The sequence below is a fragment of the Engraulis encrasicolus genome, chromosome 6 (genome assembly GCF_034702125.1).
Source record: "Engraulis encrasicolus isolate BLACKSEA-1 chromosome 6, IST_EnEncr_1.0, whole genome shotgun sequence".
Classification (NCBI taxonomy): Eukaryota; Metazoa; Chordata; class Actinopteri; order Clupeiformes; family Engraulidae; genus Engraulis; species Engraulis encrasicolus.
In genome coordinates, this window is record NC_085862.1 from 50097690 (window position 1) to 50114623 (window position 16934).

At 44.7% G+C, this 16934-nt stretch overlaps 2 protein-coding genes across 3 annotated transcripts in view; one reads left to right on the forward strand and one right to left on the reverse strand.

Moving 5' to 3' along the window:
- psmd1 (proteasome 26S subunit, non-ATPase 1) overlaps positions 1–16934 on the forward strand; it is a 65350-nt gene that overhangs the window by 14602 nt on the left and 33814 nt on the right. The window lies entirely within an intron of this gene.
- htr2b (5-hydroxytryptamine (serotonin) receptor 2B, G protein-coupled) lies at positions 817–11079 on the reverse strand. Its single transcript, XM_063201869.1, has 4 exons — positions 10590–11079; positions 8883–9725; positions 4720–4920; positions 817–3303 (listed from the first exon to the last, which is right to left on the reverse strand). Exons 2-4 carry the CDS (start codon positions 9223–9225, stop codon positions 2366–2368), a joined length of 1482 nt encoding a protein of 493 aa, XP_063057939.1. The 5' UTR covers positions 9226–9725; positions 10590–11079; the 3' UTR covers positions 817–2365.

Sequence of the window (16934 nt, forward strand, 5' to 3'; positions counted from 1 at the left end):
CTGGTATTGCAAGATGCTGTTGATACACAATGATGAGACTAGTTTAGTTCTTTGCTGCATAATACAACATTGTTTGTTAGATGTCGTTTGTCCTTGACACAAGAGACTGGCAAGATCTGATACAATATGGTGGTTAACATGTCAGGGGACATGTTGGTGGCTGGAGGACACCAGTGTTTGTTTCTTTACAATCAATTAGTGTTGAAAGTGTTTTTGGTCTGCATTGTGGTGTAAGGTGGTAGGTTTAGCCATTTTACATTATGTCATCACTCAATATTAGGACATGCTAATTGAAGATTTAATTTTTATGTTGCTTGGAAGTGGCTACAAATTCACAGATTCCCTTTTACAAAAAAGAAACCCTCTTTCAATTTCTCACATAAGTACATGTATTTTAGTTTCTGCTGAGATGCATGAAGCACTGTTCTCAAAGCTTATCCATGGTTTGACTTGGTTTTGGTAGTGATGTGTTAAGTACGTTATCATAGGGCAGTCATGGGTGAGCGGTTAGGGTGTCAGACTTGCATCCCAGAGGTTGCCGGTTCGACTCCCGACCCCGCCAGGTTGGTGGGGGGAGTAATCAACCAGTGCTCTCCCCCATCCTCCTCCATGACTGAGGTACCCTGAGCATGGTACCGTCCCACCGCACTGCTCCCCATGGGGCGCCACTGAGGGCTGCCCCCTTGCACGGGTGAGGCATAAATGCAATTTCGTTGTGTGCAGTGTTCACTTGTGTGCTGTGGAGTGCTGTGTCACAATGACAATGGGAGTTGGAGTGTCCCAATGGGCTTTCACTTTTTTTCTTTCACGTAATGCTCAAGCCCAGTGCCAAAGGTTATTGCAAAATGCGCTCACCGTCACCGTTCCTCTTTCTCTTCTCCTTTATAATATGTAACTTATTCCACTCACAAAGCCTCAGTCCTCTTCCATTGACATGGTTTCACCCATCACACTCCTCTGCTTTGCTCTGCACTGCTCTGCCCTATGTAACTGTTCTTTTGGGGTACTGTGCAGACTAATTCAAGCCCAAAAATGGCTTTGTGATGGACCTTCATCAACTGGCTGTAAGAAAAATCTAACACTATGCTAACACGGTCTCACATACTTTAAAATTAAAGTGTTACCCTGTCATGTCAAGGAGATAACTATGAAGTAGCCTGCTGTTCTCATATGAACCAAGGCAAAGCCAGGATATTAGCCATTTTATTTACAGCCTACAAATGCGGTGTGAATGTGCGTGCGCACGTGCACATTTGTTTTGCCTTGAGACATGCTTCACACTGTCAAATTTGATGGTCCAACTGTGCATATTGCTAAGACGTGGTACTTTTTGTTAATGGAAAATATGTGAGGTAGTTCAACCATCTTTGAAATACCAAGTGTTTTCCCCTGACCTGCAGTAGACACCATTGATGGAGTATGGTAGTATATTGCTGCTTCTTCCCGCAATCCTTCTGCATAGATAGACTATGCAGCCTTCTGATGGATTTTTCTTACTACGCTGCTACATAAAGTGATTAATCATCAGAGAAGGGCCTGTTATGATTTTATTACTTGGCATGTCTGTTATACATGCCCACGCCCCATGATGGATTGGATTAGTACTTAAGATGTTTTTTGGTTATTAGTTTGCGTCCTCACCTACAGTCTGCTCTATCTTGCAAGTCAGGATGGAAGAGGAATGAAAATCCGCAGTATGTCTTTCCCACCACCGCTTTCGCGGCAGTTCATTATGAACACTTAAATAAACAGTCGTTAATAACAAATACGTCTGTGTTATGGCAATCCCAACTTGGCACGTATTTTCAAGGCTGTTCTCTGTGAAATACTGAAGTGTCTCTCTCTTGTCTGTAACCTTTATTTGTTTTACTTGGCAAGAACACCAAAGCCTGCCCTAAGACATCTTTGTCTCTCTTAGCATCTACAATCATCAGCTGGCTGTTTTCTTTTTTAATGAAAAAAAAATACAATTCAGAAGCTTTTTCAATAAAGGCAAATTATAAATATTTTGCTTATTGGCACAAAAAACAAATGTGACATTCATAATTCTTGTATACATATAGGGCTCAAAAGATAGATCCATGCTGTTAGACAAATTATTTTTGTCTCTGTTTTGATTGTCGAAATCAAATGTCTCTTTCCCATTCTGGAAATTATCGAGTCGACATAGAGGTCAGGTCCCCACGTCATTTTATTCCAACAATATGTCAATCCAATCAGCCACTTAAGCTTACTAGGCTTTACATGGCACTCAGAACAAATACTGTTAGTAGTATTGTTTCTTCTTTTTTCAAAAAAGCGTATTTTCTTCTCAAAAGCCGATTATTCCTTATTGCATACAATGACCTCCTTTGTCTTGGGAAGGTCACACATAGCTGACATGCTCATGGTCCGGCTTACAGTCTTCGTTCTCCGTGAGCAATAACGTGTCCAGCAGAACGGTGGCGGAGGACTGGATAGGTGGCGCCCTCCTCCGCAGAGGACTCTGGTAGTTCACAGGGCTGATGCCGTTCTTCATGCCGTGCTTCATGAACAGCTTGGAGTTCTCCGCCACGGAGGAGCGAAAGGAGATGTGATTGAGAGGCTTGCTCTGGTCCTCTTTGGGGGGCCGCGGCGCCCCGGTGAAGTTGCACGTGATGTATCGAGCGAAGGCGTCCCGGAACGTCTTGTTGAAGAGCGTGTAAACCAGCGGGTTGACGCCCGACGACACGTAGCCAATCCACTCGAAGATGCCCATGAGCCGGCCCACCACTCTGGGGTCGCAGCTCTTGCAGAGCACCGCCGTCACGTTTGTGATGAAGAAGGGGCACCACATGACCACAAAGAGCAGAAAGACGATGCCAAGCACCTTGGACGCCCTCTGCTCATTGCTAATGTTCTGCATGGACTTTTTCCCCATGGTAGACATCCTGCGCATGGGGATGTCGTGTCCAGTCAGGGTGTTGGGCGGGCTGCCTGCTGCTCGGTCCCTCTTGGTACCCCCCTCCAGCATGGTCAGTTTCTCAGGGGGAGAGGAGTTGGGTTGCTGATCCCTTTGGCAGACCGTGGTAATGGTGGGCCTGGAGTACCTCTGTGACGCTCGTGACTTAAGCAGGTACGCCTTCTTTCGCAAGGCCTGGATGGTCAGCAGGTATATGACCAGCATGACAGTCAGTGGAATGAAGAAAGCAGCCAGCGAGCCAAACATGATGAACTCTTGGAAAGTGTCCTGCTTGAGCAGACACGTGTGGTTTTGATTGAAGGTGATGTTGTTTGGAATATGGAAGTTCTTCAGGCCCTTTATGGGAATCGGCATGGCAATTCCTGTAAATAAATGAAAAATGTTAAGAGAGAGTCATAAAATGACACTGCTGAAAGTATTTTTAAAAGTTTAAATGCGTCTCCCTTGTTATGTTTGATATACAATCAGTAGTCACTAACAGACAGTTGTAGCTGCAAAATGTCCTCTCCGCCACAGATATTCAAAAAATCATTTCAAATACTGTAGGGAAATGTATAAACCAAAGTTCATAGTCACTCCCTGATTAACTACCTCTGATGTTCACAGTGGATCCCCGGGTCAAGAGACTTTTCCCCATTTACATTGCTCCCAGTAGTGACCATTACTCTGACATTGGCAACATTTTTATGTGAGGACTGGAGAAGGGTAACCCAGGTCACCCCAAGCAAGCAAAGGATGGCTACTACTGTTTGTGAAAGTAGCTCAGACAAATGGAGCAAGGCACGTGTTGTTCTCCTGACGGTGTTAGCATAGGGCTCACTCGGCCTTGGAGGGGCGTAGTCTGTGACCGCCAAGACTTGAAAGCCAAGGCGTTGCACTACCCTACCGCAGGCTTGCCAAGCCCCAAAGCTCAGCCAAGGGTAATTGTCTGGACTAGATGTTAACGAGCATGGCTCGCGAGGTGTTTAATTTTGTTTTTCCCCACTAAAAACCATTGTGTAACCAAGAGGAGTGTCATTAAAAGAAGATCATTGCGCCAATATAAACATGGGTTCATTGGTCAGTCAGTCGGCAGTAGAAACCCTGTCTTTGAAACCTAGGTCTTGGTGATTAATGATTTTTTTTTTTATGTAGACAATTTTGGTGGGAAGCTCTGGGAAAGATCCATGAATCAGAAAGTTGATCTGCGTAATGAACTCCATCCAAATCATCACTGTCACATCAGTTTGTTTGTATTGTTAGTACGGGGGAGATGCTCAAAGATTCAGATTGGAAACCATTCATTCGCACTCATAACTCTCAAGTTCTCCTGAAGCATTGCTGTTAAATGTCGTCTTGTTTACGGTCCCCGACCTGTGAGGGGAACATGGCAAACGTTCACATGGCTGTTCCCAGCTTTCTCGATGCAGCGCCATCTCCTGCTGCAAGACCCGAGGCCATTGCTCCCCCCCCTCCCTCTGTGAGACGTAGATCATGTTCTTTAAATGTCAAGTTTAATGTGTTGTGCATGGGTTCGCAAATGTGTTCATATAAAACGGCAACCTGTGTTGCTTGAACTTTTTAAAGAGGAGTCCGATTATATAGGCTGCTTTTGTAGATGCATGTCCCAGCCATAACTCAGCTTGGTGCCCTAAGAAGTTCCATCATGGACAGACCTAAACATAATCTGGGTTGATGACAGACCTCAGAGTTAATTGAAATCATTAGTCACCCCTGATGGAGAGAAAAGGAACATATGTGTTCTTTCCCTCCTTAGTCCAATCCCTGGCAATGCTTACCGATGGATATGAACCACACCAGTGCGATCTTGGCCATGGCTTTGGAGCGGGACTTGTACTGGCTGGCTTGTATGGGCCTCTTGATGGCTATGTAGCGATCCAGGGAGATGGCACAGAGGTGCATGATCGAGGCGGTGGAGAAGAGCACGTCCAGAAACAGCCAAATGGGGCACAAAAACTCTGGAAGGGGCCAGGACGAGTCTGCAGAGAGGGAGAGAAATGATAACAAACTGTTTAATGAAGGCTCTGAGGCAATTATAAATTATGGATGTTAATGGTTGTACAAACAGTGCTGGTCATGGGAGAACTGTCATTTGTTGATATAAGCCATCACTTTCATTAAACTTTTTTTTGTCTGCAATATTGTTTAGGACCATAATCATTTTTTCTTAAGGTGACGAAAGTCCATGAGTTGTAATGTGAGGAGAATCCTCACAGTCTAACCTGTTCGAACGTAGAGCAGTATTTTGTCCAGTCAGCCCCTCTACAGGGTAGACAGGATTTATAAAAAGACGTTCGGTCTACCTCTGCACTGTTTGCTCTGGTTATTGTGCTTGCCTTCTACAGATTGGAGGTCCTCATTCCATTAGCCAAAGGAGTTTAGCCTGAGCAATGATTGAATGATTGAAATGGGCTAGCGTGTTTGGGGATCCCATTTGTCTGTATACCTACAAGGACTCCTGCAGAGTCTCCAGGCGTGCACACACTGTCACTGCTCCTCATTTTTTGGATATGCTGTCCTTGTGGCATTGTGTATTTTGAGGTCCAGGCTACATGTAGGTGGATATGGTGAGCTTTATTTGGGCTTCTTTAGCGCATTTCATGCAAGTATTTTGAATCAAAATCTTTTAAATGACTGTGATTGAGTCCTGGAAAAAGTATGTTGGATGCATGTAGATGTTAATTTTGGTTTTTCACAAAGTCTGGTCACGTAGACCTGTTTCACAGTTCCGGTCGGTTGAACTTTAACATTTCTCTCTCCTGTTTTTGGACATCAGACCAGCTTAGACCTTTCTGTTTTACCTGGATAGGGCTTTACATTTCATAAAAGTGTTGAAGGAAGCTGCCTAATTGTAGCCTGATTGACTGCATTTCTTCAATCAGGCAAATAAATTGACCATTTTATCTTTATTTGACAATGGTAAAGAAAATCTCTCGTGAGTAGTTTTATTTAAGTATGTAGAGATCTTTTGCATCCACCATCCAATGTTTACCGTTTATTTATTTTATAAGCTTTGCTTATGCGGTCATTTTCATTAGTATTTTATTAATATCATTTCAGAATTGTTGACAGAAAGCATCATTTTGTGTTTGGGGAAGAATCAATAATGCGTAAATTGAAATACAAACTCACTCAGTATAAATAATCAAATAACATTACAGTTGTTGAGAACATTTGTTGTTCTTTCCATTGTAGCTATTTCTGGCCCTTAAAGTCCTCCGATGTTCCTAGACCTGATTCACAGTGCGTCAGTGGATGTTGTGTAGTTGACTGTATATGGAAATCATTCCGACTTGGACAAACTTGGATTGCGTGTTATTAAATTAAAATTAGCATTGATCTATTGGATGTACTTGTTGTACCGGTTTGATATTTGATGAAAGTTGTCAGTCATCCTAATTGGCTCATTGAAGCAATAAGCAAAAGACATTAGATGGCAGATGAACTGTTGTGGTGGTGTTGTGGTCCTTTCTGTCTGTTTAGACCAATTATAGAGAATTACACAGATTGAGCCCATTTTCTCCGTGCTGATCTCAGCTCTGTTTTTGAGCTGTACTGTTGACTCTTCCAAGAGGGCTTTTAGGACTAACACAGCGTTTTGTCTCATTTCAGTTTTGGTCCTGTCAAAACAGCAAATCGTTTGCTGCCTAAGCGGAAATGCACAAGCGTAAATATTTCTTGCCTCTGCAAAGATAAACACCAATTTGGTCAGTGTGTGTAAGCTGGCTCCCATATTTCCATCTATTTCCTAAATCACCCCTGTGGAAAACGGCGTAATGAGAACAGGGCTTCAAAAGTGTGGCCTGGCTTTGTTTTTGCATCGTAATCACATTGGAAATGAGGCGTTTATTCACTTGTGAAATGGGCTGTCAAAATGATGACACCATCTTTAACTCCCTGATGTACAATAGGAGTCCAAATCTTCATTCCAATTATCACTTTCAACTGAACAAGTGTATACGGTCACAGTTTATTCCATCAAATCCAACTGACAAGGCACTTTTGCAAACAGTCGTACAAATGAGTAGAATTTAAATTAGCAGTGCATGTTGTGTAACCTGTGTGCCATAGTTGTGGCTGTAGTTTCACTCTCACAGACTTCATGGTGGTCTGAGCACTACAATTCGTTGACTTTCCTGCTGTTGACTGACAGATCTTTTGTTCTTTGCTCAACTCTGGTGATGCCTGTCTCCACTACCTTCAGCAGTGATGTAAAGCCCACTCTTCTCTTCTCCTCTCTTCCCCTGCCTTGCCTTCCTCCTGTCTTAGCTCCTTCAGCTGCGGATGTTTGTGTGTGCACCTACCCTTCAAGCCACTCGGCACACCGGGCTTAAGGCTCTCTACTCTTCACACGTTTGCCTAGTGAAAGCACTACAGTTGTTTATGTCTATTTAGGTTCCCTTGACCTGCCCTTCTCATTGGTGCAGTCTGTATAGTATTCCAGTGGAGCAGACTTATTTTCTGTCCCCTAGCCACATTTCATATGGAAGGGCCTCTCTCGTCTGTGTGTCTCTGTGTCTCTGTGTGTATAGTGTAGTATCGCACAGGCTGGCTTTGTTATTTCCAAGGTTGATTCCCAACCAGATAAGGACATATGCAGTGTATTTAGTGTTTCTGCCCTGTATTCCTTTATCCTTGTGGTGACTTACTTTAAAGTGAGATGGATTGGATTGAGGTTGCAGTAAGTCTCGTCTCCTCCCCTCACCTCTCCTCTCCTAGAAGTTTCCCTTGCATTGTTCTATTTGAGACACGGCACATGGTTTCCTTGCCTTTCTTATTCTTTTGAGAAGTCCACCCTTATTATCTTTCTCCTGTGATTGATGCCAGTGAAGCCCATGACGTGCAAATGAACTGATGAGGAGTAATGAACCTGGATCACAAATGCACAACAGAAGCATTCGGCAGTTATGCTTTTCAGTTCCACTGCATTTGAAGCACAGCTGTGCGCCGTACGCACATGTGGCTTGGCTATTTGTAATGTTTCGGAGGCAGTGTTTTGCAGTCTTGGGTTCGATCTGATCTTTGTGCCGCTGTAAGTATGCGTGTGAGTTCCTCGGCTGGATGAGGGGATGTTTATGTACAGATTTATCGGGCGGAGGAATGGGCAGGATTGGGTCAGCAAGTTACAGACTTCAGTGGGGCCCAAGTAATTACACTCGTCTTTAGTGGTTTATTTATTTTATTTTCGTTTGCTTAAATTTGTTTAACTTCTTTTTTATTTAGGTCAGCAGTATATTTTCTAAAATGTTTTAATTTAAGCTCTGTTGAGCTTTGTAATATTTACATATTCTTTTCTCATTATCTATCTGTAATCTCAAGTAAATACACTTTATTTATTATGTACACAGAAGGGGATGAGCCGAACTTTGCTGCCCATTTTGTTATTAGGTTGCAGGCTCGTGTGTCTGCTGAAAGAGGTAATGAATTAACTGGTCTTTCCAAACCAGGCTGTGCTATAAACTCCAATCACAATATATAAGAATGATGTCAGTTTACATAAACAGTATAGCAAGGATGGCTCGAAGGGTATAGCTAATGGCTAGCAGAGGACAGTCACTCACAATTGAGTGATTACGATCCACTTTAATTGTACACTGCCGTCATCCACACCGTGGTAAGGTGCAGGGAGAGAAAGTAGGGGTGCTAAGCTATGTCAACAACAAGGGGGGTGTGTGAATTCAAGTGTAAAGAAATCCCGCACTCTGTCCTTTCCACCAACAAACTTTTAATAACGTTTTAATTAACGTTTCGTTTTTTTACCTGAAGAAGGTCTGATGACCGAAACGTTGTATTAAAGTTTGTTGGTGGCATGGACAGTGTGCAGGATTTCTTAACACTTGAATGACAACCCCACTGGGATAATATCCTACGCACCTGTCCAACTACAGAGGTGTGCAAAAGCGTCATTTTGAACTGTGGGGGTGGGGTGAGTGCCACTTACTGAAGAGCACGCTGAGTAGAGCCAGGGGCATGACCAGGAGCCCCACCAGCAGGTCGGCCACGGCCAGGGACATCAGGAAGTAGTTGGTGGCGTTCTGCAGCTTCCTCTCCAGCGACACGGCTATGATGACCAGGATGTTGCCCCCGATAGTGGGGATGATGACCAGGATGATGAGAAGTGAGGCCCAGCGCAGAGGCAGAGGAAAGGGCTCCTCATCGCCCTCCATGTTGTAGTCCAGAGGGCCCCCTCCTCTGCCGCCGTCACCACCCCCACTGCTGCTGCTGTTGTGGTCGGGCAGCTGGAGCAGCTGTTGTAGGAGTGAGACCTGCTCTCTTTGGGACATGGCGCCGCGGCTGGTGGGGAGAGGCCCGGGGTAGGCTGGCCGGGGACGCAGGAGTGGAGACGGAGGCGCTCTGTTCTGGAGGTCTCCACAAACTTTGCCAGCATGTTCACGAGGCTCCTTCGGGACTGGGGAGTGGGGGTGGTAGGGGTTTTTGGGGGTACGTACGCCGTTCAGGGGATTGGGTAGCAGGCACGGAGGGAGGCGTGTGGTGTGGTGGCAGAAAACGGCTCGCAAATGACAGCCCCCTTCTGGCTTCTGGCTCTTTCCTGTCAGCGGTAAAAAGGGCCAAAATGCAAGTGCCCCCTCTCCCCTTAAGAGAGTGATTGCTTTCTGCTTTCTGCACTCTCTGATCTTATTCAAAAACGGCTGCAGTAATCCATTAGGGGTGACTTTGTGTCTTCAGAACTCTGATGGTTCTTAGCCTGCATTTTCTCCGTCATGGTGATCTTGAAGGTGCAGGCCCCATCCTGGTCTCTTACGAGCAGCGATTTGTAGCTTTCCTGAGAAGTGTCAAGAGAAAGAACAAGAACAAAGAAGCAAAAAAATGTAGCATTTTTCTCCTGTCACTTTTTGGTCACGGTGACACTTCCCTCTCCCACATGTAACTGCACATTATTCTTCAACTGCCATGGTCATAAGAGACGGTGACAGTTATTTGCACCAGATGATAATCTCACTTTCCTGTGTCCTCATTAGTATGTGCTCCAGACCACAGGACCAGCGCTGATAACACAGTCACTTCCCTGCCTAATTGCTTCTGACTGTGGTCCGTTTGCCTATACATTTTTATGATGGATTTGTATCCTATGAAAGCGCTTTATTCATTTATGCATTTACTTTTTTGGATAGAGAGACCGACCGTAAGGTGGTTGAAAATGCTAGAGGTCATTTTCTTCGGAGGTAGAATGTTGTTAGTATTATTTTAGAGCTTGGGCCGTAGGTGAAACAAATGAAAGAGGATTATTTTCATGAAATTGTATTTGTTTTTAGTATTGCTGTACTAGTGGTGCAATCAAACGTATGGACTAATAACATGAAATATTCTCTGAGCTTAATGGGGTACTTTAGCATAATGAAAATGAAAGGGATAATGAGCAAAACATGTAAATGCATACATCCTACGATCTGGACTGGTGTAAATGGGAACACTTCAGACATATGGGAACATTTTAAAAAATATATTATTCTTAATTTTATAATTGATTTGGAATTTGTTTTTACTTGTATAATGCCATAAGCTTCTACAACAGTTTCTTCAACACAATTAATTGACCCTAACAATTCTAAAGCGTTATGAAGGGGTCTTTTTCACTTTTTCATTCTAGGTAGGGTACTGTAGCAATAGTATATTTTTGTCCTCCTACCTGTAATCAAATCTGTTCCTTTTCATCCCTTTGGTCCAGTCACTTCATATATCCAATGGACTTGTGGCCATTTGTTCCCACAGCGTGTGGGGAAGGTCTTAACATGTCAAATATTTATGTGTTTTTCGGACTCCATATCCCAAAGATAAGTGTGTGTTGCCCTCAGCTTGCGAGTGTTGAAAGAGTATTTATTCTCCGTCCTGTGGTCCTTTTTTTTGCAAAATGGCTTTGCAAAATGGAGTGGTTTTAAAAAGGATACCGCATCACCCCAGTCCTGACGAATCGTCTGGTCAATGAAGTGTAAACAATAAAATCCCAAATCTCTCTTCACACTTTACTGTTTTCCTTGTCAAAGAATTTCCTTTGTCCTGGCACATTGGAAGTATCCCCAGTCCTGCCTCGCATCACCTAGCGTGATCACAGGTTTAAAACTTTCAGGCGTGTGCTCGCCGTCTCTCTCTTGCTCTCTCTGTCTCCCCTCCTCTCTCTCTTGCGCACTCTCTCCCCTCCTCTCTCTCTTGCGCACTCTCTCCCCTCCTCTCTCTCTTGCTCTCTCCGTCTCCCCTCCCCTCTCTCTCGCTCTCTCGCTCTCTCTCTCTCTCTCTCTCTCTCTCTCTCCTCCCTTGGTCTCTGTCTCTTTTTCTCTCCCTTACTCCATCTCCCCTTCTCTCTCTCTCAACCATGCTTCCCTCATGAGCTTCCTCGTACTCCCTCACTCCTCTCTCATGCTCGCCTCTCATTGGCTCGTTGCTTGACTCAATGCTGGCTCGCTGGTTCAGCTGCTATCTCTTTCCCTCCCTCTGCCCAATACTCCCGCCCTCTTCTCTGTCTGTCTTGATCGGTCTGTCTCTGTCTCTCTCACTCCCCTTTGCTCTCTCTCCTTCCTTCTGTCTCTCTCTCTCTCTCTCTCTCTCTCTCTCTGCCTCTCTCTCTCTCTCTCTGCCTCTCTCTCTCTCTCTCTCTCTCTCTCTCTCTCTCTCTCTCTCTCTCTCTCTCTCTCTCTCTCTCTCTCTCTGCCTCTCTCTCTCTCTCTGCCTCTCTCTCTGCCTCTCTCTCTCTCTCTCTGCCTCTCTCTCTCTCTGCCTCTCTCTCTTTCTCTGCCTCTCTTTCTCTCTCTCTCTCTCTCTCTCTCTGCCTCTCTTTCTCTCTCTCTCTGCCCCCCCTCTCTCTCCTGCTCTCTCGCCCTCTCTCTCCTGATCTCTCTCTGCTCCCCCTTGTACTGACTGGTGAGCTGCCTTGAGACCCTGTCCAGAGGAAAACAGATGAGTGGGTCTGTGCTGGACCAGTGCCAGTGGTTCTGGGAGGTAATTTCCTCCAGTGCAGCTACAGCCACAGCCATAGCCACAGCCGCTGCACTGTTTATGTTTGTCACTCTGGAGCCCTGGGCCTGGGCCGCATGGGGGGGGGGGGGGGGGGGGGGGGCAGGTGGGGGCAGCAGCAGACCTGCTCTTGGTGGGGCTTGGTGGATGGACATTGCTTCTCCATAGAGAAGAATTTAGCAGACCACTAGTTGTTTCCTGTGAACACCCCTCTTATGTGCTGTAAGAACTGGAATCTTCAATGACATAATTCCTCTTAACTCATGTGGCCTATAAATATTTATGCAGCAAGAAATACTTGAGAAAATGTAATACGATAACATTGTTGTATGCTCAGAAGTTTGGTATTGTAACCCATTTTTGGTGTTTTCAGCAATCTCCCTCATCAGCCATCAGTCCCTCCCACCCCCACCCCCCCAATTGCCCTCTGGCTGTTTAACCTGCTGTCGTTAGTTTGGCTTAATGGATGTTTGGGACCACCAGCTACCAAACACCTGGGCACCCTCTGAAGGAACTCTAGCCACCCACCCATTCCAAGAAGGTAGCTCAGGTCTCTGTAGAAAGATTCCCTGGTCTTGCGCTGAATGAACTCTTCTCTGTAAAGGGAGCCCTCACACCAAAGATTTGTGCTTTGACACCGTTTTAATTGACCACAGGTGTCTTCTACTTCTGCCATCTCATAGTGACTAGCAGCTCTCTGCGAGAAAGTCTGGGCTATCCATCAAAATCCAGAGATGACAGGTTTTCATCCAGTCTTCCTCTGCACTGTAATGCGTAGTCTGCCCGCGTTTGCTCCCCAGACCAGCCTCATCATTTTTTAATGAACCTGTAACCGCCCACCACCCACTCTCCTCACCGCCCCCCACCATCCCGCTGTATCCCCCCTGCTGTGTAGACAGTGAAGGATTGCCTTTTAATTATCCCAAGACCCAGAGGTTATCGGACGGCTCCCCCGCCTCCTAGATCTGAGATGTGGCTTTTTTTTTTGCCAGCCATCCAGCCAGCCCCCTGCTGCTGCGTGAGCCCAGTGTGCTGTGCTCTGCGCTAAGGCAGCGTGCTCTGCCTGTGTAAAGGCAACGACACATCTGCTCTCCACCCCTGCTGCTCTCAGTCAGTATCCACTCCAGCCTCCTTGTAGGCTGCTACTTCAAAACATTGGGTCGGGTGCATTCGAATTCGGGTCAAGCGCTGACTCAGACTTTCCAGCTGAACTTACTGATATTTCGTAACCGCTTGTCACTCACTCGCACGCACGCACGCACGCACGCACGCACGCACGCACGCACGGCTGAGCAGGCATCGTGGCTGAATCCCCAAACCTTTACCCAAAAACGTTATGAATCATCCTAATGTCGGTTGACAGTTAACCTGGAGCATAGGTCTGCGAGTCTTCTTTTATGTCTTTATGTATTTATATGTTCCATTGAGGTATTGATTACCAATATACTATATATTTAAAAAAAAAAAAAAAAAGGTCTTTGTGAAGTTTAAATTCTCTTTGAACCTGGGTCATCGTGCCTTCAGCATTGGGCCACCTGGCATGCAAAATGAACATTCTTCTGGTGCGTGCCACACTGTTGCGTGTCACCTCTCATCTTGTGTTTATTGATGTTTAGCAGAAGAGGGTTACAGTGGAGGCCAACACTGTGCTCCACTCTCTTTGCTGAGATGGACCAGATCTGGATCTGAATCTGCATAGTGGTAGATACAATTTTGCAGAACATTGCGATCAGTTTCCCCATCTTCTTGATTTGCTTTGTGATGGGTCCAAGACAAAAAAACCCTTGAGCATCTCATAAAATGTAGCAGACTTCTCCATCTTGTTTCAAGAGTTTGGATATCAGAACTTGCATTTACTTCACGCTTTTTTTTGCAGAACATGACTCTCAACATCTGTGATATTTTTCTATTTTGGATAGATGTTCTGTCTTTGGTCTAAACCACTAATAGAAACCCAGTTGAAATGGGATGAAGACTTTCAGTCTTTCAGACATTCTGTCCTTGAGAAATGAAAATCATCTAGGTTTCCATACACACATCACGAAAGCTATTATCCAGAGAGTCCTGAAATTGCATCCAAGCTATTTGCACTATTGATAGTCTTTGGGGTTTTATTCTGTCCATATCAATAATGATTGGTGGGTATGGGGGCAATGATGGGTGTGTTGATTATTTTAAAAGGTGGTCTGGTGCTGCTCCATGGAACTGTTCATTTTCAGAATAAGCTTTTGGATAGCCTATCTTGTCAAAATAATTGAGTTAAAGTACTTTTTTTCTTGAGCCAGACCAGCCATGTGCCTTAATTGGAGTCCTGGCCTGCATAAGTCGCGCTATGTGGCTGTAGTGTCCTGTAGGCGCAAGATCTAATGCAAAATAGTGTTTGGTAAATGAGAGACCTTCGTTTTTCCATGCTGGCATATGTAAGGCATGGCTGCTACCATGGAGACCATTATTTAGACGGCAGAGTGTTTGAGTTCAGCCATGGTTCTTTATAAAACGCAGGTTTCATGGTTTCAAGAAGTGTCACATTCAGTATGTCTCCAGTCCTTATTGGCAGTTTTATGTTGTGCTTCACGTTTCAAGTTCCAAAAGTGAGGAGGCCTGGGGACCTTTAAAAGATTTGTGAAACCATAGTGTTTTCTCTGAGTCAAGGACAGTCATTCTTACCCAAGGAACTTTTTTTGTGTAGTTGCTTAATGCAAAAATAAAGTTTTAATCGCTTTTTAGAGGAAAGTAAATTGACTTGTCGACAGCTGTTAAAAATAACAATGTTTGAGAAATAACGGAATGGCTTTCTTAATATCCTAGCTGGTATAAGTTTTATGCACTTGGATGGCAAATGTGTCAATCTTTCCAGCAGTAACACTGCAGAATAGCAACAGCAACGAGCGTCATGCTGTTAGGTTAACGACAGCAGACCCTTGGAAAAACAGGTGCTTTGCTGAAGCCTCAGTTCATGTATTCATGCTAGTCACTGGCCTCTTGTGAAGCTGAACCTTTGTATGTTTGTTCTTGTCACATTTTGATTGATCGACTGGTCAAGTCACTCAGCAAGATAGTTTTCTCTCTTTAAAAAAAAAAACTTCATCCTTGAAGTGCCCTCCATACTTTGTACCTCGTTTACGGCACCTTTCCAAACCGCTCAAAAGAAAACGTATGCTGCCACAACAGAATAAGCCCTGTCTTACATTTGGTGTTTTTTGTGCAGCCTCCCTCTCTCTCTCTTTCTCTCCTTTCATAGTTTGGTAGGTCAGACTAAAAATATAGTTGTGCGGTCATCACAGTCAGAATAGCAGTCCTAATCCCCTGTAGGGTGTGTTGAAAGAGGATCTCTATCGCTACGTGATTGCCCTTTCTGATCAATTAGCGCTTGAGCCCAACATTGAGATGAGCCCCTAAACCCTTGGCGGCTGGTCTGCATTAAACACACATAAACTGGAGAGTCTTCTATAAAAAGGCAGCAGTGTCCTGTTCACTGTACTCAAACGTGTGTCTATATTGGCTCCCTTTTATTTTTATGATGAGCTGCTGTTAGATGTTTAGTCAGTTTATTGACACTGGTACGTCTACATGAGCTGCTGGACTTGGCGTCACTTCTCAAGGTTTATCCAAGGTATTACTGTCAAGATTCTACATAAATTCTCTCAAATCCCCCTCCAGTATATAGCAAGCAGGGCTTTTTCTGAACGGGGAAATAGGGGCGCTCCACCCTCATACCTCCGTGGGTGCACCCTCATACTTTTATTTTTATATATACATATTTGAGCACCCCAAGTAAATTTCTCATGGGGGGGGGGGGGGGGGGGGGGGGGGGGGGGGGGGGGGGGGGGGGGGAACCCCCTTTCACCCCCGAAACCTGCCATGATGCTCCCTCATGCCAAAAAATCCTACATAAAGCCCTGGCAAGTTATATTTTCCATGGGGGATGTGTCTTGGAAACTATAATTTGGTGTTAAAGTGAGGATGAGCTTTCTCATGAAGAAGGGCTTTGGCAAGAGAACTGGGGATAAACGTCAAGCGTTTGCCACTTCCTTAGTTTAAACAGTCTTTATGCTTTGCTCTTAAAATGTGTGTTGAAGGACTTGTGGGTCATGTTTTTCTGGTCTTATGTGTGTTCCTGAAAGGATGTCTTGCAAGGTCACAGCATCTTCCTATACATTGTGTTGGTACAGGTCACTGTGCCAGCAACCAGAAAGGGTCACAGAGGACTTGTCTGAATGGAATGCTTGCCATTACATCTCTGTGCTGTCTCTGACAGAATTTTTCCCAAATCTTGAGGTTTTTTTTTCTTTCTTTCAGATTGTATCTGTCAACAGAAACACAGTTAATAGGAGTGTAAATCCAACATAAGCCGACAGGTTGGAACAAGTCTTAAGATGGCTATCTGTAACTGGCCTTATTGGACCGGTGTGAATTGATGGCGTAATGGAATGTGTCCATCTCACTCGCAGGCGTCTCCTGTGCATATCATATTAAGTTGAAGGCCTGCATTAGTCTCATCACACACTGCTAATTTTTTTTTTTGCTTGCTAAGATCCAACACTCAGTGCTGTTTTAAATTCCCCCAAGAAAGCAAATGGAAAATCAGAAGTGTTAATCCTGCATAGCTGTGCACCTAATAGGCTTTTTGTCTTCTGGCTGAATCAAGCTTATTATGTCTATGGAATGATGGCTCAGTGTCTTCTGGATAGTCCTCATTGGTTTTCTTCTTTTTAATTTTCTGGTTTTGTTCTCTTTACAGTAGTTCTGACAAAGCCAACGTTTTGAACACCCAAGAGGAACACTTCTAAGTTACACAAAATTCTAAACTTTCATCTCGTAACTCCACACATTCTCAGGTCATCAAACAACAGTTGATCAGAGGTGCTGTCCCACAGCTGAGTCGGCAGAAAGCTGCCTGTCGCTCTCGTCAAAGGGTTTCGCGTGAGAGGAAGAGAAAACATTTGTTTTTCCTCTGGCCATGTCGAAATGACACCCCACCCCCCAACCCCCCTTTTGTTTTGATCTGGTCAAGTCTGGGTTTTCA

Coding starts and splice junctions, on each gene's coding strand:
- htr2b (XM_063201869.1), bottom strand. CDS start 9,225: ATGTCCCAAAGAGAGCAGGTCTCACTCCTACAACAGCTGCTCCAGCTG. Junction 4,921..8,882: donor TCTACTCAGCGTGCTCTTCA/GTAAGTGGCACT, acceptor CCCTCTCTGCAG/ACTCGTCCTGGCCCCTTCCA. Junction 3,304..4,719: donor GGTGTGGTTCATATCCATCG/GTAAGCATTGCC, acceptor ATTTATTTACAG/GAATTGCCATGCCGATTCCC.